Source organism: Balaenoptera borealis, assembly GCF_965194805.1.
Source record: "Balaenoptera borealis genome assembly, chromosome: 2".
In the NCBI taxonomy this organism is placed as follows: domain Eukaryota; kingdom Metazoa; phylum Chordata; class Mammalia; order Artiodactyla; family Balaenopteridae; genus Balaenoptera; species Balaenoptera borealis.
In genome coordinates this window covers 28585786-28609085 of record NC_138867.1, presented here as the reverse complement: position 1 = coordinate 28609085, position 23300 = coordinate 28585786, and the positions used below count along the sequence as shown (strand labels likewise).

At 43.4% G+C, this 23300-nt stretch overlaps 1 protein-coding gene across 15 annotated transcripts in view; it reads right to left on the bottom strand.

The window, feature by feature from the left end:
* The window catches only part of PDZD2 (PDZ domain containing 2), a 387522-nt gene that overhangs the window by 51642 nt on the left and 312580 nt on the right, over window positions 1–23300 (bottom strand). For all 15 annotated transcript variants that reach the window (XM_082382135.1, XM_082382125.1, XM_082382136.1 and 12 more), the window contains one exon: window positions 1843–1954. In XM_082382135.1, the coding sequence (XP_082238261.1) occupies window positions 1843–1954 (112 nt within the window). The remainder of the gene's footprint in view (window positions 1–1842; window positions 1955–23300) is intronic.

Here is a 23300-nt window from a genome sequence, read left to right as displayed (position 1 = left end):
ACACAGGAAGAGAGGGTGGCATCCATTTGTGGCAAACAGTAGCCAGTTCTGGATTTACTACTCAGCCAAATGTCTTGCACATTCTAAATTAATAGTACGAACATGGAGAATCATAGACCTGGAAGGTGGTCAGCTAAGATCCCCTCCCCACATCTGTATCCGTAAAGCCCCAGACTGGGGAATGGGATTCTCTCCAAGTTCCTCAGGAAGCCAAGGGGCGGGTAGGAAGAACTCTGTCTGGAAGGCAGACTGAATGAGTGACCTTTGGGATCCCCTTAACTTCTCTGGTCACATCCATAAAATGAGGAATGTGACTGCACTGGTTTCAAAGGTCCCTGTATTTCCCCAGAGCTCTATGACCCTCCCCTGGGAACTGTTTATAAGGTGCTGATCAGACAGCTGACCTAAAGACCTCCTTCCCCACCGCAAACACACATAGGATTTAGATGTATTTCTCTCAGTTGTTCCTCGGGGCTGAAGGGGAGCTGCTCGTTCTCTCCATGTGAGGACCATCAACATGAGCTTTCCCTCTAGTCTTATCAGCCTCTGGTCATCACATTGCTTTTTGTCGCAAACCGATATCCTAACACTCAGTCAGATAGACACTACCTAATTATTCTGAGTTACAAATACAAAGCAATTCATTTTGTCACTGAGTGGTTTTTTTTTTTTTAATGGATGTATTTTATGGTCCTAAACCCGCCACCTTACCTGAGAATAGTAGGGGGCAGGCAATGTGGGTTGGAGATGCTCTTGGTTGGCAGCCAGAGACAGCAGGAAGATGAAATTGACATACTGGGGGATGGCGATACACCATGCTTTGTACTAGGTGCTTTTATGTGTGTTTTTTGTTTGTTTCAACCTTTCAAAGTCAGGATGATAATCTCTTTTTTTAGGTGAGGGAGTGGAGGTTCAGGGAGGTTAAATAACCAGCCCGAGGTCATAAGGTAACTCAAGAGCTGAGGGGTAAACTTGATTCCACCAAGCTTCCAAACTCTTGCTTTTCCTGCTAGACCAGATGTCTTTCGCTGCTGGGTAAGCCAGGGGTGATTTCTCCATGAGACCAGCAGACACATTGCTGAGGGCCCATGCCACTTCTAGGGGCCCGCAAAAATGTTTTGATTTCTTTTAAATTCAGGAGAAAAAAAATGAACATAATAGTAATTAATAGATGATAATGAATCCAGCTTGTATCTTTATACCAGTGCAGCCATGAAATATAATTTGCGGGTTTTTTCCCTCTTTTTCTATAGAAAGAGCCTGTCAAGGCTAAAGGGCCTCAGACCCACAAAAGTCCCCACACACAGCCTCTGACTTTCTCTCTCAGGGCCTAGGCCAGCTGCTATGATGTGCCCAGGAAATGTCAAATCTATTTGTTACAAAAACTACACCTCCATCCCATTTCCCCCTTCCCTACCCCATTTAGTTGAGATGCAGATTTGTTACTAAATAAATAGCTCTTTGCCCCAGGTTCCCATGGACCAGGGGTTTTAGGAAGAGGTATGTTTGCTGGAAAGATAGGCCATCAGGAGTATTCCACAGTGAAAGGGTCACCTTAATCCTGTTGAAGTAAATGAACCAAACACTACAGGAAATTTATGTTTAAGCAAAGGCAAACAGAGATGTTGACATTCATTTCATTATGACTCAAATAAAAATACTGACGTGGGCAGCCAGGCTGAAGGTGGTTGTTATGCCCGGGGCCTGCACCATCAAAAGGAAAAAGAATTTGGAGGTTTTAAGGAAAAAAAGAGCTCATCCTGCAAATGACTTTATCTTCCCCAACTCCTGAGGCTGGAAGCTCCATTTCAGGCAGGCGTATCAGGCAAAGAGTCCACATACCTGAAAGACGACTCTTGAGCTTCATTTTACTGTTTCCTTGTTTCGGACTTTCCAAGGGCCCCTTGGATTCCTCGGGGCCGCACGCATCTTGGGGGTCCTCTGTCCCAGGCATCTGAAATGCAGAAAAGCACAGAGCTGATGGGGGAGGCTAGCCTGCGGCCACTTCCGCCATCTCCTCTGAGACATTATCTCAGGCTCAAGCAGCAGCAATACAGGCGTCACATGAGAAAAAAGGTTCATGGGATCAAAGCACAGCCCTTCAGGTAACCTGGAACCACACAGCCTCACGAGGACAAGTTCCTCCTCGGCATGCATTTCACCGCACAGCATAGAATCAGGGAGGTTTCAAACTGGAAAGGGCCCATGGGGCCATTTTGTTTCTTGAGAAAGTGTGTTGATCAAGGTCACCCAGGTGGTCACAAAGCCACAAGTAGATTGCAGGTCCCCTGACTGGTGGGCCAGTGCTTTTCTCTACAGTACAAACTGCAACAATTATTAAACCAGAAATTTTAAATTCAATTCTAAAATTCTTAAAATACAGTAAAGCCTTGATTTTGTGGCAGCCAAATTAACTACACCCTGGGTCAACCAGATATTCCATGTGTTGCACTCCCATTAAAAAGAAACAACAACCCCAAAATGGAGTTGCTTGTGCTAAGCCCCACCAAGACTTCATACCTAAAGGAATTGCAGTTCCAGCCTCTCCCAGGAGTCGAATTTAAACCAGCCAGCCAGGAATCTCCTGGTCAGTGAGGTAATCTGCCTGAAACCCCATTTTTCTTTAAGGGACGGTAACCTTGCCTGAAAGAATCCAGTCTTGTAACTTCCATCCCACCCTCTCTCCGCCTATAAAACCTTCCATTTTGTACAACTTCTCAGAGTGCCTTTCTCCTTTCTAGATGGGATGCTGCCCGAGACATGAATTGCTGAATAAAGCCAATTAGATCTTCAAATTTACTCGGTTGAATTTTGTTTTTTAACACTCCTGAGTACTGATTAAATACCTTCCAGAATCAAGCACCACCCAGGATACACAGAGGCATCTATGAAGTCAGCCCACACGTCTGTTAAGTTGTATGTCTACATTATCAGACACCAACAGGTTATGCAAAAAGGATGACCCCAAGGCCCCTTGGTCCTCCATCTGAGAAAAGCCCAACATGCTAAGAAGAGCTATGCTTATTAGAGAGGAGAAGGAGACTTATGTGCTTGAGAGTGGCTATACAAATATCTGGGGGGTAAATTTATATGTGCAAAACTTAGGAGATACATCAAACAAATGAGCCTTCTCATTTGAAATTTTATTTTCCTTTGAGGTTCTGGAGAAAAAAAGTCATATTAATTAAAATAGATAAGATTCACACTAAGGAACATATATGTACTTTAAAAAGACATAGATGATATCCTTTACCACTTAGCAGTCATTGGAAAGTCTTGTAATTATAATGTAAAAAAAAAAAACCCTGAATTTTAACAGATAATAAAAATTATACATTGTATATCAAATTCAGTTTATGAAAACATAAAGTAAGCAGTAAGAGTAATCTCCCAGGTAAGCCCCCTTTTTAAGAGGTAATTGTTTATAGCTAAATCTTATACGTAATATAAAAGATCTGGAAGCTTCCCCCATCCCCCTCAAGTTCAAGTATCTTTTGGGATGAGAAAGAAGAAAAGAAAAATTCTGAGAAATGAGGAGATGTAGGCAAATTGAGGACGAGGCATTGGGAAAACAAATTAATCTTGATATATAAAACAAAGATAAATTTGGTGAATTCCTATTACAATGTCCAGGATTGGCAGGTCTCCAGGTTTAAATTATGAAGTAAAGGCAAGAATGGAATCCTGAGGGTGATTTTAGAGATTCTCTAGAGGGACATCTTTCCCAACACCAAATTGGGGCATTAATTCATACACAGTACAAAAGAAGCCTCTTGGAGACACGCCAGGGATCGGGGGGCACAGAAGGAGACATGCAAATAGGAATAATCCAAAGAGAAGCCTCAGGGCCTCTCCTTTGCTTGGCTTAAAAACTTTATGGAAAGAATCTGTCTCCAGACTGTAAACAGCAATTGCTGGAGACGGAGTAAAATTCCTGGTTCTTCCCGGTTACACCGCCTGACCCAGGCTCCCAGAGAAAGGTATTCCTCAGTTTGCTAGTCATTACCTCCTCTGATGCCCATTACATAGGTGGCTTATTACACAGCGGTCAAGTCTCAGACCATCAGAAAGGCTGACTGAGAAGCTCATATGCCCAGCAACCCCAGCCCACCGTTCCTGGACCTGAGAGGTTTCCTCCTTCCACTCTGCGCTCCAGTTTTCCAGCACAGCCCCAGGTTTGCACACAGTCAGAGACATTTTGGAGATGACAGAAGCACTCACAGAAGGAAAGTGGCCTGTCCGAGGCTTCCCAACTCCTACACGCGAGGTTGCGGCTTCACATTCAGTCTCCGGATTTCCAGCTTCAGGTATTACCAGGCTATTTCCCACCTCCAACCTGAGATGCTTTTCAATTAAGTTAACACTTTGGATGATCAATACTGTACTGTATTGATGAACAGTTGAACAGGTGAACAGTTTGTTCACCTCGATTTTTTTCATTTAATTTGCACAGCAAATATGTCTCAAGGTAAAGAATATTATCTCCATTTGACAGATGAGGAAATAAACTGAGACCCTAAAGTAACACCCTTTTGTTTACAACACATACCCGGGATCTAGGATAGATTATATGTGACAAGCGTACAAAATGAGTGGTGTAGAGTTTTACAAGAGCTTTACATGCTCTATGTCGAATCTGAAATCTTTATGACGCAAACATGAATGCTGTAAACTCTTTGATTTTTTGAATCTGGGGGAGGTGGTTTAGAAGAAAGAACCACAGCCTTAAGAAACAATATTTTCTTTTTTTAAATCCTGAAATGCACCAAAGAATGACATGATTTGGTTTCTATGATCTATAAAATACCAAAAGACTATACCAAAGAAATCTTACGCTCAAGATGGTGTATGTTACATAACTACCGAAAGCCTGTAGCTAAAAGCTAAAATCAATCAGAATGGACCCAGAGATATCTCAAAGCGTGGCAAAGGGCACACTGATGAGCTTGAGGCAGAAGTGAAATCTTATTTCAGAACCTCCTGACCACGTTAGCAAAAGGTTCTGAATTTAAATGGAACCATTTCCTCTTGTAACAAAAAACCAGTCTGTCATGGTTTTAGGTAGCTTATAACTCAATGAACAGGAAGTAGGTTGCTTAGATACATTAGTTCCAGATTATTTCAGGAAGTAGCAACATACAAAGTGCAGTTTGATTACAATGAACCTCTCTTCAGTTTTATGACTATTGTCTGAAAATGTCCACACTGTAAGAAAGACCCTTTGCTGTACTTTTTTTTTTTTTTTCAGACATGAAGAACAAATCAAACTGTTCTGGAAATGATGTCATTTTAGTTGTTCTAAAATGAAATGTGCAGAAAGTTCTCCTGGAAGGCCTTTGGTTCAGAGAAACAGTTGATATAATCTATTATTCATCAGCAATGTCCAATTCATGTGTCATATAACAATGCCATTATATTAATGGAATCTAATATAATTTGTCAATTTCCAGGTTTACAGCCTCTCTATTCGTACAGTTTCCCACACCTATAACCTATGAGATTCTCTCTCAGTGAAGAAGAATCTCTAGCTTCTGGTTTTATAGCAAGGTGGTAGGGGAGTGTGGTTGAGAATCCTGGGCATTAATCCTGGTTGCACCATTTAGTAGCAATTTAGGCATGTTTGTCAACCTCTTTGAGCTCTAATGTTGTCATTTGAAAAATAGGGCTTGAATTAAGAATTAAATGATACAGTCTTCTGATTAAAGATGGCAGATTCCCCTCTTGAAACCACAGTAAAATTACGGGGAAGAGATTTCTTTTTTAAATGAAAGACATAATCCCACAAAGAGAATAGAAGACAAGAGCAACAAAATTCTGGAAACCAGTAAGCAAATGTGAGGTCACAGATCTCACTTGGGAAAGCTGAATCCTAAACGGGAGTTGGACAAAACCCCAAAGCAACTCAATTTGCACACAAACCTCCCACAAAGGCCCAGGAGACAGAGGAGCTCTGGAAGTGGGAATGAAGGTAAGGCTGAAGCAGTGGTGTAAGAAATGGCCCAAAGAGTTGGAAGTGATGACACAGGTAAGAGTGGATATGATTTTGAGGGAGATCCCCAGGAGTCAGGAATGACCTAGACAAACTTTAGAGAATTCATAAAAGCCCAGGCTATGCAAGTGGAATAGAGTATGGGCCTCTGTAATTCACCACTGCCCTGCTCCAAACAGAACCAGCCTCCAAAGGAGCTGCAGGACTGAGCTGGAATCTCCCCACTCCTCCCTGCTCTCCCAGCCTTACTCCAGAGATGGAGAATGGAGGCTCCCAGCTACACCAAAGTAGCCCATCAGCCAAAGAATACGGGAGAGTTGTTATCATAGGCTGCTCTCTATTCAGAATAAAGGTATTTTAATTAGCAATTGTAGAAAGAAACCTCCGTCCCACTCTCTGTATGAACTACAAGCACAGGAAGTGTATATAAAGTATAACAGCACAAAAACAGAAACATAGAGCAATGGAACAGGACGGAAAGCCCAGAGATAAACCCACGCACATATGGTCACCTTATCTTTGATAAAGGAGGCAAGAATATATGATGGAGAAAAGACAGCCTCTTCAATAAGTGGTGCTGGGACAGCTACATGTAAAAGAATGAAATTACAACACTCCCTAACACCATACACAAAAATAAACTCAAAATGGATTAAAGACCTAAATGTAAGGCCAGACACTATAAAACTCTTAGAGGAAAGCATAGGCAGAACACTCTATGACATAAATCACAGCAAGACCCTTTTTGACCCACCTCCTAAAGAAATGGAAATAAAAACAAAAATAAACATATGGGACCTAATGAAACTTAAAATCTTTTGCACAGCAAAGGAAACCATAAACAAGATGAAAAGACAACCCTCAGAATGGGAGAAAGTATTTGCAAATGAAGCAACTGACAAAGGATTAATCTCCAAAATTTGCAAGCAGCTCATGCAGCTCAATATCAAAAAAACAAACAACCCAATCCAAAAATGGGCAGAAAACCTAAACAGACATTTCTCCAAAGAAGATATACAGATTGCCAACAAACACATGAAAGGATGCTCAACATCACTAATCCTTAGAGAAATACAAATCAAAACTGCAATGAGGGATCACCTCACACCGGTCAGAATGGCCATCATCAAAAAATCTACAAACAATAAATGCTGGAGAGGGTGTGGAGAAAAGGGAACCCTCTTGCACTGTTGGTGGGAATGTAAATTGATACAGCCACTATGGAGAACAGTATGGAGGTTCCTTAAAAACCTAAAAATAGAACTACCATACGACCCAGCAATCCCACTACTGGGCATATACCCTGAGAAAACCGTAATTCAAAAAGAGTCATGTACCACAATGTTCACTGCAGCTCTATTTACAATAGCCAGGACATGGAAGCAACCTAAGTGTCCATCGACAGATGAATGGATAAAGAAGATGTGGCACATATATACAATGGAATATTACCCAGCCATGAAAAGAAATGAAATTGAATTATTTATAGTAAGGTGGATGGACCTGGAGACTGTCATACAGAGTGAAGTAAGTCAGAAAGAGAAAAACAAATACCATATGCTAAGACATATATATGGAATCCAAAAAAAAAAAAAAAGGTTCTGAAGAACCTAGGGGCAGGACAGGAATAAAGATGCAGACATAGAGAATGGACTTTAGGACACGGGGAGGGGTAAGGGTAAGCTGGGATGAAGTGAGAGAGTGGCATGGACATATACACACTACCAAATGTAAAACAGATAGCTAGTGGGAAGCAGCCGCATAGCACAGGGAGATCAGCTCGGTGCTTTGTGACCACCTAGAGGGGTGGGATAGGGAGGGTGGGAGGGAGACACAAGAGGGAGGGGATATGGGGATATATGTATATGTATAGCTGATTCACTTTGTTATACAGCAGAAACTAACACACCATTGTAAAGCAATTATACTCCAATAAAGATGTTAAAAAAAAAAGTATAATGAAGTTTACGTGTACCATAGGTTGTGACATGTGTTGTACCCATAATATATTAACAGAGCATTGATGTCAGAGGCAGTTCTTTGATTTTGTAAAGTAGCAATGATACTATTTATTTTTAAAGGGTTAAAATTCCCTTGTAATTATCTTATAGGGTTATTATGAGGATTAAATAAGAATGTGCTTGAGGGTACTAGTAGAGTACCTAATGTGTGTATCATAGGGGTATAGTGAAGGTTTAGTTGAAATAGAAAAAAAAAACAGCCCGCAAGCTTTCTCCCCACTAGATCTCAGGATGCCTCTAGCTTTGATGATTACATTGACTATGACTATACCACTCGACTGCAGAGATATACATTTCAACTTCATACCTACAGAAAGGTAGCAGATTTAATTAATGAATAAAACAAAACAAATGGGCACCCAAAGAGAATATGCCACCTTCCTGGATTCAAGATGAGAAGAAAACTCCCCAAAATTACTGCAAACCTAACAGCTGAGAAGGCAGTTTTAAAGGCACGTGCCTGGAACACTTAGTTTTTAAAAATCAGGTTTGCACAGGACACCGAGGAGGATTTGAGAACACACTCTGGTCTTACCATCAGAATAGGAGCAATGGAAGAGAAAAAAATAAAGAGAACATGATGAACACGATGTTAGCTGCAGGAAGAGCGCTAAGTCTTTAGAAGAAAAGATCTCATCTTTGAGATCTTAGATGACAGACCGGACAGACATAAGGGGAGAGGAGATTGTGAGGTCAAGGGCAGCACGGTGTATAAGGAAAAGAGATGTGCCAGCTCCTGACTACTACTCTGAAAATGGGCATCACAAAAGTGGGAGACACTGGTTATTCCTAGTTTAGAGGGGGTGACTGGGATCTAAGGAAATCCAACTGAGGAAGAGAGGCAAAACCACAGAGAACACAATGCAATGACTCCCCCATGGGGATCCCAGGCCCAGAAAACAATGAGAGATGTGATTTATATATATATATTTTTTAATATTATTTATTTATTTTTATTTATTTATTTATTTATTTTTGGCTGTGTTGGGTCTTCGTTTCTGTGCGAGGGCTTTCTCCAGTTGCGGCAAGTGGGGGCCACTCTTCATCGCGGTGCGTGGGCCTCTCACTGTCGCGGCCTCTCTTGTTGCGGAGCAGAGGCTCCAGACGCGCAAGCTCAGTAGTTGTGGCTCACGGGCCTAGTTGCTCCGTGGCATGTGGGATCTTCCCAAACCAGGGCTCGAACCCATGTCCCCTGCATCAGCAGGCAGATTCTCAACCACTGCGCCACCAGGAAAGCCCGAGAGATGTGATTTATAAACTGCAGATGAAGAGCTTGAGCAAGAGGACTTGGAACGGCTGTGCCAAGAGGGGTCTGAACGTCTGGACAGATTGAAAGGTGAGGGGTGAGGAAGACCAGGAAGAGGAAAAACATTTCTGGGTAAATTTTAAAGGGACAAAGATTTCCCCGCCCCCCCCAACAACAGTGGCCTGGGAGATAAATGAAATTAGGACTATAAAGAAGCAAACAGAGGGAAGAGAAATGGGAATATATTGTATATGTATAACTGATTCACTTTGTTATAAAGCAGAAGCTAACACACCATTGTAAAGCAATTATACTCCAATAAAGATGTTTAAAAAAAAAAAAAAAGAAGCAAACAGGCATCCCAAAGGGGAGCCCGGCAGGATGGTAGTAAGCCAGAACTTGACGTTGGTCTGATGGGAGAATATTTCCTGGGTGGAATTAGCCAACTCAGAGGTGGTGGTGGTCAAGATGCACTAGAACAATAGATACTTTAGAAAACAGAAGCCTCACTGATTCTATCTCTTTCACAATGATGGGCCCCACGCAACAGAATCTATCTCTTTTCTTTTTGTTCTTTTTTTTTTTACACAACAGAATCTAGAAGAGTATTTTAGAAAAAAAAAATCTGAGTCAGAAAGCAAAGGAGAAGTAAAAATGGCACGCTGATTCAGCAAGCAGGGCCATGAAAGAAGAAAGGAGTCTTTCACAGAAAGAAGAAAGGTTAAGCAGAAACGTAAGTGAGTCTTTCTCAAAGGAGGCAGATGTGAACCACTAGAGGCGGATCCAATTACTGCCCCCCCCCCACCCAAAACCTAGCAGAAAGCAGCGCTACTCGACCCCTGGAATATTCAAAACCTGAGGAAAAACAAATCTCATGGAGCAGGTGGCAGAGGTATTAGCCTTCACCAGCTCATTAGGACAGAAGCTTCAGAATCCTCGACAGCAGGTTTGGTTCATGAATCTGCAGAGGGTGTTTTTCCAGATGAGTAAACTGGGGAGGAGAGATGCAGCTTCCTCCAGGCTAAGCACGTCTATGCCAAGAGGCAGTGGAGATGGAAAAGGAGGCCCAGGACTGAAAATGTCTGCTCTTGAGAAGTGGAACCTCTGGCAGAGGTTCAGTCCACACCCAACGCAGTACATCAGGGAGGCCTACGCTTTCATCTCAAAGTGTAGATGCAAATCAAGAAGCTTTTGAATAGAAATGAAAAGCACTTTAAGTAGGACCAGGTTGATTTTCCTCCACCCAGACTGGGAGGTAGATTCTTGCCACTGGGTTTAAATTCATGGTCACAGACTCCAAACAACTGCTATAGGCTGACTGGCATCTTTTTAAGAAAAGCCAAGAATATTTTTTACCATCAACCCTCTTTTACTTGCTATTACTGAGTCTGTGCTATAGCCTTGGCAGACCATTCTCCATGGGTCTCCCCCATTTCTGTGTGGCTTGTGAACAGGGGCATAGGCTGTTTCTACTCTGGATTATCTATCTTTTCAAGGATGTTGGATGAACAGCCTGGAAGGTTAGAGACAGTGTCTCAGAAGGAAGGGCCTGGTTTGTTCACTGTCCAGTATAATCATGTCTCTTTCTGGAGCAAAGGGCCATCAAGTTTGCTTCTAGCCCATCATAAAAGATTCAGGTTGCCTACGTTCAGGGTTCCCAGCTGTGAAGCAAATCCACTGTGTATGCATCTATCTGAGCCCCTCTGCTTCACTTCCATAGGCGGGGGAAGTGGGAATTATGCAAACAGGAAGCTCTAAACTGGGACTGAATCCTAAACTGGGATTAGAGGAAGCCAAAAGTTACTTGCTGTGCCATGAGTAATAAAGTCATTTGTCTCTGACCCAGGAATCTCATGTCTTCTACCAGCAACCATGAAACTGTAGTGTAAAAACCTCAGACTTCTTTCAGTTCTTGACGGGGTCTTTGGCAAAATTAAATAAGATCCTGGGAACAAAATTTTGCCTGGGACAACTGTCCAGGGGCTAGGAATTTGTTCCTTTTTTTTACATGTCAAGGGTGTGGCGCCAACGACTTGAGACTATTATGGGTCCATTTACTCTTTGTTCATTTACATTTCACTAAAAAGTAAAGCACACAAGAGACATGCTGTTGAACAAATTCAACTTTCTTGGAGCTGAAACAGCCATATTTGTTACAGTAGAAAACAGCCCAGTCTGCAGATGGTGAACAGAACCATCTCTCCCCAGCACCCAGCATCAAGTACCTCATTTTTCTAAGACGGAACAAAACAAGAAATCGGAATGATCAAAGGAGGCCATTAAGTACTTTGGTTTTTAACTCAAAGGGTAAGGAAATTTAAGTTTGGATGTTAATTGTTCTAGATTTTAACATCTTTGGATTATGACTTGCAAAGGGATTTGAATTTGTTGGTATTTTAATTGTTTGAATATCATTATTATGTTGACATTTTATCTCATTGCAGAACCTCTGAAAAGCTGCACTGGACAATGTGGCTAGAAATCATTTTGGATGAGAAACGGCATAGGGATTGAGTTTTAGCTTCTGGCAAATTTTAGTCCTCTGGAGGCAGGGAGCAAACCATCATTCCCCATAAGACAGGCCCCCTGGGTCCAAACTAAAACTCTAGTACTTAGAAACGTCCTGTAACTGCTGTCCAAAGCATTTATGAGATCTCCTTGAACACACTGTGACTAATATAATGCTTAACTCATAAGCATCATCTGTCTTTCTCAGCTAACTCTTGAAGCCTTACAAACAAACCATGCAAAGTATGGCTTTTATCTCCAACTATTTCCATTGAGCAAGCACATCTGATCCCAAGGAAAACTGCAGGAGGACTGGTTGCACCCAGCTCATGCCATGTTTTTACGGTTCCCAACACTTGAAAAAAAAAAAAAATCTGCAGATGTGACAGAAGACATCCAAGCTCCAAATCCCTAGGAAGCCGTGTGGGCTCATTCCCCTGGTCAGTATCTACAGGACAGGGGAGGGTGGTGATTTCTCTATCATGCTTCAGTCACACTAAGCTTATTTTTAGGCTTCCAGAGGAAGCTCATTTTCCAAATCTCTGGGGCAGATGTTCGAGTGACCAAAGGAGAACCAGATGGCCATCAGAGGCCAGCGCTGGGAATGAATAATCATTCAGAAAAAGGGAATGGGAACAACAATAAATCAGCCTAAAGTAGCAAGAAGCCTGTGAGTTGACTGCAGAAATTAAAACACAAATCTCCTGCTACGCTAGACTCACTGCTTTCCAACAAAGAGACTAACTCAGGACTGAAGAAGAAAACAGTAAAACTGAAAAGTAAAACTGCCCCCCCTCCCCCCTGCAGCATGCTCTGGTCCACGCAGAGCGTCAGATGCAGCTGGGGGAGAAGCAGCAGCTGATGTCAACTGAGGTGCTCAGGCTGTGGCTTCGCAAATGAAATAATACTGTCCTTGTTCTATCTGAGCCCATTTCCCGTTTTCTCCCATTTATCATCCCCAAACAATGTGAACAGGCTTAATACACTTTGTTGGTGATTACTTGGATGATTTTTATGCATACAAATTAAGTAGATCCCTTGGTCCTTCAGAAAGGTGAGGCAAAGAAATCACCTTTAAGGGTACAGAAATGTAATCAGTCATTGGCCCACATCTGCCCCTCCTGTGGTGCGTTTGTATGAGTCACCCTCCCAAGGAGAGGACAGTATCCTCAAGGGACTCTCAGTTCATCAAAAATAACAGGAGACGCAGAGGCAAGAAGGAGAATCTGCGTATGTCCCTCCTTGGTATCAATTTCAAATTGGGCAAGGCAAGTCCAGACATTCTCTACAAAGCAGGGAGCTCTCACTCTCGCCATGTTCCCATGACCTAGTGAGCAGACTGGGGTTTGGAGTTCTTCTTTGGGTTTGTGGGCTGGCTAGTGAAGGCAGACCCTTGGGTCATTTCTCAGCAGGAGCTGGCTGTCTGCTCGCCTTGGACACATCTCTGGGAGCAGCAGGCCTGTGGTATGCTTAGTCCTAAATTCTAGAATGATAAAATCGAAGTTGTGTGTACATATGTAGGAAAACCGCAAGACACACAAAATGTAGACGTGGGAGCGCTATCAAAAAAAAAAAAAAGAAAGGCATGCAAAAGACCTAAGAAGTAAACAGGAAGATTGGCAGGAAAGAAAATAAGAGATGAACTATCTGAGGTGCCCTAATACAGCCGCTGAGTCAAATCCAATTCAGCAATAATGGTAAACAGGTCAGATTTTTCCAGCACCTTTTTTCTATGCAAACATTTTAAGGAAGTTTTACATGATACTAAGGCTTATTGCAATAGAAAAAGACTGTTTTAACTGGACATGCCATTTAGGCAGATTTTAGATAAACAGTAACTGGTGGTCATGTTGAGGACATCGTGGTGAAGTTTTGGTTTGCTGCTAAGTTCCAGGCAGTACCCTAAGGCCATCTGCTGCCTCTTCCAGCTCAACACAAGCTGTACTCTGAGTTCTTTATTTTCCAAGAGTGGCGTTGAGTTCACGCTGATTTGCTGGTGTACGTTTCTAAGGGCATGTACTTCTTGAAGAATTGGACTGGAAAGCTGAGATGTGTGCTGTGGAGCCCACAGGGGAAGTAGTAATAGGGGAGGTGGTCCCAGGCTCATACATGATCTCGCACAGCAGGGGTCGGAAAACTGCCGCCTGTGGGCCAGATCTGGCCCCATACCTGTCGCTGTAAAGTTTTACTGGAACGGTCATGCCTATCAGTTTGCTTATTGCCTATGACTGCTTTTGCACTGCAAAGGCAGAGGTAAATGGTTGCAACGGAGACTGTTTGGCCAGCAAAGCCTGAAATATTTATGATCTGGCTTTTACAACTGCCGACCTCTCATCTACAGGAATAACTCATACCCTAGCTCTATCCATCGCCCCACCTCCATCCCTATCCAAAATCATTGGGAACAAGCTGAAGAATTTTAAGAAACATAACTTTATGAGTTGAAGGGAAAGTACTGACAAGTAGAGACATTTTAAGGAAGCTACTACCGGAGACAAGGCTTACTGTTCTACCACAGTATTTCCTCTAAAAACATCTGTGTCATCCAGGCTTTTGTGATTTCATCTTTAGGTTTCATTTAAAAATGATCCTGATAAGAAACTCATCTGAAGGCTTCCCTGGTGGCGCAGTGGCTAAGAATCCGCCTGCCAATGCAGGGGACATGGGTTCGATCCCTGGTCCAGGAAGATCCCACATGTTGCAGAGCAACTAAGCCCGTGCACCACAACTACTGAGCCTGCGCTCTAGAGCCCGCAAGCCACAACTACTGAGCCTGCGTGCTACAAGTACTAGCCGTGCACCTAGAGCCCGTGCTCCGTAACAAGAGAAGCCACCGCAATGAGAAGCCCGCGCACCGCAACGAAGAGTAGCCTCCGCTCACCACAACTAGAGAAAGCCCGTGCGCAGCAGCGAAGACCCAGTGCAGCCAAAAATAAATAAATTAATGGGAAAAAAATGCACATACTCTGCTAAGTGTCATAGGGTTATTGGCCACCATTTGCCCTGGTTTAATCACATTGCTTTGTTAACAAACATACTTACTGCTTAGAAGAGATGGAAAGGGTTTTGTGTGTTTTTTGGTCTTTGTTGTTGTTGTTGGTGGTGGTGGTGGTGGGAAAAGGGGAGAAAATGGCTTGGAGAAGAAGAAAGGAGAGGTTTCTGGGGAGGATGCAACCTCTTAGGGGAGAAGGGAGAGAATGGTTGCCTCAGTGGGGGGTTTAGAACAGTATGAGGATACCGGGCTCCAGGAAACCTGGGGAGAGAGCGTCCAACAAGTAAGGAGGAGCAGATGACAAGAGGCTGGAGGGTTCAAAGGTAAACAAAGTCCCACTCAAAATACTGCTTTAGGATCAGTCCTGCCTTCAGAAAAAAACGGGGGTTGGGGGAGCAGGAAACTTACTCCTTGGTGGTAACCAAGGAGCCCTGCTTGCAGAAGCCAGCTCTCCAGGCAGCCGGCTGGCCCTGCTCCCTTCCTCCATTGACGTGTCAGACTGCTTCCTGCCTTTCCACCCTCTGGGCCCCTCTCCTTCAGTCCAGGCTCTGCTGACTTCTCCGTGGAGCTATAGCAAACACCTCCACCTCCATCTGCCTCTCTTCAGCCCAGCTCTTCCTCTACCTCACTGCTTGAGGAACCTTAAACCAAAAACTCTGACCCTGTAACTCAACTTTAAAATCATCAATGAGTATATAGCTTGTAAAATAAGTCATAGTTTTTTTAGTGTGGAACTAAAAGCATGGGCTGGACATTTGCACTTCATTGACTATTTGTTGATCCTTGAACAAGCCTTAAAATTTCCTACTTGTGGACCACTGTACGTGTTATTTTTCCACTCCAGGGTGTCACCCACTCCTGTGGGTGTTCCTGTGGAAATCCTATGGAATAGTCAAACATCACCCCATCTACTGAGCCCTCCCTGATCCCTGGATGGAATGAGACATCCCTCCTCTAGGTCAACATAGCATATGGCTCCTATAGATGGCTATGTCAAAGCTGGCTACAGTCCAGTGTCGGCTGGTACTACGACTTGGTTGTGGACACCTGCAAGGCCACATTATCAGCTTCTGAGATTGTGTCTGGTGTCAGTGGGATGACTGTTAGGAAGAATTAGAGATGTCCGCTTTGGGAGCTGAAGAGGGGGTGTGTGGTGCCATGCAGGCTACCTATTTGCCACCACTAGCTTAAAAGATAATTCCACAAATATTTATTAAGTAAATATGTTTGTTTCTAGGGGAAATAAATTTGAATATCAGCTTTACCAACAAATTTTTGAAAACATCTACTCCTTTTTAAATCAGGAGGCGTCTTTCTGATTTTTAAGGTTTTTTTTTTTACACATCTTTACTGGAGTATAATTGCTTTATAATGTTGTGTTAGCTTCTGCTGTACAACAACGTGAATCAGCTATATGTATACGTGTATCCCCATATCCCCTCCCTCTTAGGCCTCCCTCCCACCATCCCTATGCCATCCCTCTAGGTGGTCACAAAGCACCAAGCTGATCTCCCTGTGCCATGCAGCAGCTTCCCATTAGCTATTTTACATTTGGTAGTGTATATATGTCAGTGCTACTCTTTCACTACCTCCCAGCCTCCCGTGTCCTCAAGTCCCTTCTCTACGTCTGCTTCTTTATTCCTGCTCTGCCAGTAGGTCCATCAGTACCATTTTTCCAGATTCTATATATATGCGTTAGCATACGGTATTTGTTTTTCTCTTTCTGACTTACTTCACTCTGTATGACAGACTCTAGGTTCTAAAATGTGAGAAACAGACAAATGGAATTGGCAATGAGAGAAAGCAGAGATGACAGAAAGCCGGAGGGATTAGAAAAGTCTCTGAGGAATGAGGGGCTTCAGAATTTCGAGAGTCAGGAATAGAAGGAAGGATATCCCAAGTTAAGAAGTTAAGAAGTTAAGAAGAGGAAGAACCAGAAGGGAGAGGCATGGATTTATTTTTTCTGCAAACATCATTCACTGAGCTAAATCAGTACTTATGTAAAAAGCTAGGCAAGCAAAAGCAAGCAAACAAAAAGCTAGGCAAGCAAACACAGTTACAATAGGGGGTGGGTGAGGAGAATTCTATTCATTTTAAATAGCTCTACTTCTTTGAGAAATTCCTGCCCTGGATTCCAGAAGGGAACTTCTGATCTCTCATATTTTGCTGTGTTTTTATTTCCAGGCTCTATACTACCATGTTGCATACAATGTGGTGAAAAACAAAAAACAAAAAACAAAAAAAAAACAAACCAAAACCCCTTCAAATCTTCCACTTCTCATGAAGTCTTCAAGTCAGGTGTGCTTTTTTCTAGCATACATTGCCTATTTGTCTAATTCACCTATGCACTGTCAAAGTGATTTTCCTAAAAAACAAAACAAAACCCCAGCACAATAACTGGAATTGAAACTAAGTGGAGATATCCTGTTTCTCTTAAGAGAGTGAGACTCTGTGTATCAGCACCATCTCCATGTAAAGTCTCCAAAGACACATACATCTCAAGGATTTCTGTTACCTTAAAGGCTTAGCAAAGCTCATAAATGAATAAGATATATTACCTAAGATACATGCTGCACAAATGAGTCCCAGAATCCTGATTTTTCCCCTGGGTAATTGCCATCATTTTGTCTATTTCAGTTCCATTTCTGCACTGCCACCTTCCTTCAATCTTAATATATTCTACTTTACATTTCGATGGGCAGACCATAGACTTCAACTCCCAGTGGACATATACAACTAAATTAATAAGGATGATATTTATAAGAGGAAAATTCATAACAAGGGGCAGGGCTAAAAGGCATCTTGTAATACTGTAATGGAATACCCAAAGACTGGAACCAACTTACCTGAAGTGATAAAGTCACTTCATGACCACTATGGTGTCAGTTTCATCAAAGAAGTTAATGTGGAGGCAAAGAAACTTTATTACGTGCCCTCGTAGTCCATATTTTATTTCCACTGAAATGTGAAGGAATTTTTCAAATCCAAAAATGATAATAAAGTTGACTGCATACTAAGGGGATTTCTTTAAACTGTATTTCCTACGGCTCCACGCTGTGATGTCAACCTTTATAGATCGGGCAGCCATCAGGCACTCCCAACACAGATTCATGGTGTATAACTCTATGCTACTGTACTAATGTACACATACACCATAAAACACAAAACAATCTAAAATGAGATGAAAATCTATACCAGTTCTAATACTTTCTGCCCACACTGCAAGGGACTATCTGACTCCGCCCCAACCCTGCCCTGGGGTGTGCCCACCCTACTTTGGAGACCACCTCGCTGTGAGGCTGTAGATTACAATATTTGCTTTCCTATGCAAATCACTTGAGCTGTTTACTTCCTTGAGAACTGCAAACTGCTCGGATGAAAATGCAGCACAAAGCCAGGTAACGAGTTGGAACAGGCCCCAGAAAATGTGCCAGGGGAATAAGCTTCATTCAAACTTCAGCAGTTTTCTGGGCAATGCATCCAGACCAAATAATTATTCTTACCTTATTTTCCCCCACCTATTTAAATAATCACTTCATCTCCTTAAGTATGAAACCAAATCAAACAAAAAACCACCCCCGAATTTAAATCTTATTTTCTTAGACTAACGATCCCTGCAGACTTGTCTGTCTTATCTCGCTCTGGCAGTTCCACGTACCGCCATGAGCTTCACGCAGCCTCTCTGACGTGGCCTGAGTTACCTAAAGAGTTGCTTAAGGAACATCTAAATGCACTGGGGTCTACTTGGGGAAGTCTAAGATGCTGAGGGGAAGGAGAGGGTAGTTCACAGCTTGGGACAGTGGAGAGAGGAATATACAACCCGGGGGAATTACGGATCAGTACGAGTTCCTGCCTGCTTTGGGTTGGTGGTGGCAATAATACAGCTTCTGCAATAACCACACCAGTCTATATACCAGGAACTGATGTCTGCGAAGGCAATGAGAGCCAAAGTGTGCAAGCAAGTCTGTGTTCACAAAGGATGCAGAACGGGCTCGGGGGTCTCTGCTTCCAAGTTTCCCACAAGCAGCACAACCACCATAGCTTCCCTCCCCGTGCCCCAGACTGCAGGAAGGAGGAAGGCAGTTGGGGGCCTAGAAGCTCCTCTTATCTCAAAGCCATGCGCAGATTGGTCCCTGGGCTTCATCCAGCTCCCAGCCAGGAGACTCTTAGGAGCCCTGCCACTCTGGGTCACGTCTGGAAGTTGCCATATGGCTAACAAAGGTGTGTGGTCGAATGGGCTGCTTTCTACAGTGGCCACCATCTTTCAAAGGTTTGCTTTTTAAAATCTGGGTGAGCATCAGAATCACCTGGGAAGCTTCTGAAACTAGACCCCACTCAGATCTGCCAAATAGGCTTCCCGGCGTGGAACCTGGGGATCGGACGATCCGCCTAAACCGCACCCTCCCTGTGCGTTTTAACATACACGAGAGCATGGAGCTACCTGCGTACATTCACGCGTCTGCTACACACAGCTCTTGCCCTCACGTGTTTGAAATGTGTTCACCTTTTCCTTCCAGGCCCTTTTGCTTTTCCCTCGTTGCTGCCTTGGCTATAACATGACTTGTCCAGGGGAACAAGTTTGCTCTCAGCAGAGCTCAGCGATCTTCTCTCTCACCGAGGATTTCCAGCCTATAAAACAGCAAGTATGGAGCAGCGAACCACCCAAGGTTCCTGGTGGCTCTGACACTGTATATGACTATGTACCAGAACCTGCATCTTGAGACTCGAGGTTCCATGCTGTCCTCCCTGGGGCCTTCTTGGCTAGTCTTTTCACTGACATTCCACCTACTACTTCACCAGCTCCCTGGGGATAGTCAATCCTTTGTTGTGGTTGATTTGTTAAAAGTTCCCTTTTCTAAATTCCCTTTCTAGCTGCTAGCAGCTCTGGAAGCTTAACCAAACAGAAAATAAGAAATCTACTCATTTGTTAATGAGGTGGTTCCACTAATGTCCTATTTTAAGGAAAGGGACACTGTTCTCCCAGTGCTATACTTGGAATGCTTGGAAAAATGATCTTGTATACACTGATATTTGTATACCAGATGGAAACTCCCAAAAGGGAGAGGCAGATACAAACAATAAATGCCTACTATGTGCCATGCCTATTTAAAATTCGTGGTGTGCTGGGCAAGACGGGCAAGTCAATGGAAGGTAACTAAGCCTTATGATGAGGGGCACGCAGGAACATTAAGGAATGAGAGAGGGAACATCAACCGTCCACCTTTCTGCCCACCTGTCCAACCATCCATCCATAATACATATTGAGAGCCGACTGTGAGCAGACCTGACAGGAGCCCTGTCCCCATGGATCCTCTCCTCATGGGGAGGATGACATTAAGCAAGCAGTTATATGTATAAATATGTCTTTACAGTCTGTGTTAAGGGTCATGAAGGAAAATACAGTATGTATTACAGGCATGAAGGATATGCGTGTCCAGGAAGACTTCCTGGAGGAGGTGAGTCCTAAAGTTAGATAAGTAGAAAGTGGAAGCCCAGGGAGAAGGAAGGACTGTTCCTGACCCAGGAGCAGATGGAGGACGTCTCTAAGCAGTGGCTGCCCCCGCCCTGTGCTCAGAGGGACCCTGAGACGCAGCAGCAGAGCCACCTGTGCCCATATGAGCAGCCTGTCCTAACACCCTCCCCTCGAGGCTTTAGTAAAGAACATCTGCTCCCCTTACAAAAAGCTCGGGGAGTCCTGAGCCAGTGTCTCTCTGCATTAATAGTTTTACTCTGTGAAGACCTGATTTTTCAGTCAGACACTAGGACCTTCCTGTTTTAACACTAATCGCAAGTTTACACTCTTGGTGTTCTCTGTTCCTTGCATTAGCCTCTAAGTTCGATTCACCAGAAAAATCTAGCTCAGGCCCCAGACAACAGACAATCCCACACTCTGACTTCACCAGCAATGGCACCCTCAGACACTGCACTGCAAGCCCTCAGGGCCCAGGCTCTTTCGGAAGCACTTAAGAGCCAACACTTTATCACGTATTCAATCCAAATAAAACACAAGAGAGGGGCTTCCCTGGTGGCGCAGTGGTTGAGAATCTGCCTGCTAATGCAGAGGACACGGGTTCGAGCCCTGGTCTGGGAAGATCCCACTAGATCCCACTAGTTGCGGAGCAACTAGGCCCGTGAGCCACAACTACTGAGCCTGCGCGTCTGGAGCCTGTGCTCCGCAACAAGAGAGACCACGATAGTGAGAGACCCGCGCACCGCGATGAAGAGTGGCCCCCGCTTGCCACAACTAGAGAAAGCCCCTGCACAGAAACGAAGATCCAACACAGCCAAAAATAAATAAATAAATAAATAAATAGAATACCATGGCCAAAAATTAGAAAAAAAAAAAGAACAAAAAAATAAAACACAGGAGAGCCTCTCCTTTCTCTCCGCATATAGACGAACATCTACCCCCAGGATGCTGACTTTTCCAAAAGACTGTGATTCAGGTTCTCACACCTCAGGGTTAAGCCATCAACAAACGAAGAATCAAACACCAACATCAGACTTACAGAATCATAAGATCCAGTTTGGCTCTTCTTTTCTCCTTTTGAGAGGTGAAGTCCTTTATTCCTTCTTAAACCCTAATAACCCCAATGTTCTCCAAGATTTTCCAAACCGGTGATTCCAAAAATGTTAGAACTGATTCCCTTGATGCCAAAGGAAGCCGGATACAGGTCTGCTGATTGATGTGCTAAACAAAATCTTCCCAGCTGAGCTTTGACAATTGCAGATTTGGCAACAACAATCATTACTTCCATTTTTGTTTTGTTTTTGTTAAATACATAAAAAGGGAAAGACAGGTTCCTAATCACTTAAGAGGTATCACCCATTGCACATCCTGTTATATTAAAACTCTTCTTCCTCTCTTCAATTTAAAAAGAGCCACTCCCTCAGAAGGCCAGATATATTTTTTTTCCTTAAAAACCTCATTTAAAAAAAGATGAAAAAAAAAAAAGATGAACTAGATGCAAACTATTATATATAGGATAGATAAACAACAAGGTCCTACTGTATAGCACAGGGAACTGTATTCAATATCCTGTGATAAACCATAATGGAAAAGAATATGAAAAAAAAATGCATAGCTGAGTCACTTTGCTGTACAGCAGAAATTAACACATTGTAAATCAACTACACTTCAATAGTTAATTTAAAAATAAAAAAAGATGAACTATAATTATTTACACTTGAGAAAGGATACTCACTTTTTTCAATAGCTAATAATAATGCATGTGCCACTCATTTTATTGGCGGGCTCTAAAGTTCTCAAATGTTAGCCTTAGTCCAAATCACCGGGAAGGCTTATTAAAAAATTTTTTTTAGATACCACCTCAGAGTTTCTGATTTAGCAGGTCTGGGGTGGGACCTGAGGATTTTTATTTCTAACAAATTTCCAGGTGATTCTGACGCTGCTGGTCTGGGGAACTTTGAGAACCACTGTTCTACAGATACATTTATGATTGAGAAATATGTACTGAGTATGTATTGAATACAAGGTACTTCATTGGATACTGGGGGTCCAACGAGGTATACCTGACTTCAAAAGTTTATAAATGTAAGTATTTTCTTTCTTCTCCCAAAAAGATATGTAGCAACAAATAAACAGAAAACAGCAGATGCTAAATGCCAGGTGAGCAGTGATTAGCAGATTTGGGAGAGCGCGAGGGAGGGCTGTGTGCGCGCACATGCATGGTGTGTGTGTGTGTGTGTGTGTGTCTGTGTGTGTGTGTGTGTGTGTGTGTGTCTGTGTCTGTGTGTTTAGGGCTGCCAGGAGCATATACAAGAGGCAAGGCAGCACAGGCAGGCTGGAGCCAATGGCTCCACGTTAAGGAGTTGTGATTGTAACTTCACTGTGATTGAGACCCACTGGAGGACTTCAAACGAAGTGACATGGTCAGATTCTCACTTAAAAATTGTCACTGCAGAGCAGAAGACAAAGTGGAGAAGAAAGCCTTGAGAAAGAATGGCCAATCGGGCGGATCGGGACCGCAGTCGGTATGGGGGAGGGGACTAGACTCAGCTACTTCTGCGACCAGGCTGGCAGTCTTTAAGATGGGGATGTCTGTGGGAGGGGGAGGGAGGGGGAGGGGGAGGGGGAGGGAGGGGGAGGGAGGGGGAGGGAGGGGGAGGGAGGGGGAGGGAGGGGGAGGGCCCTCCCTCTGAAGCCAGACCCCCTGAGATGGATGACAATCATGCACATGCCTGTGGGATCTCCCTGTCCCATCCTTGCTCCCTTTTTCTTGCCTCTGCGCCTCACACTTGATGTTCACCACATGCTTCTATTCTAAGCACGGCCCGAGCTTTTCGAAAGGAAAACCTCAGGGCTGTTTCCTGTAGCCATGAAGAGCTAACTCACAAGGGTGCTCATGGCAGATCCTGAGCGTTTGTATTACTTTTGCTCCACCTAAGTGCTTGCAGCGTCCACGACTTACAGGTGCAAGAAGAGTCAAAGTCAGAGTGGAACTCGGCTGCAGGTTTAATCATTATCATCTGGGAAGTAAAAGGCTTTGTGACTTCACTGATTAAAACAGTACCAGGTTTCTT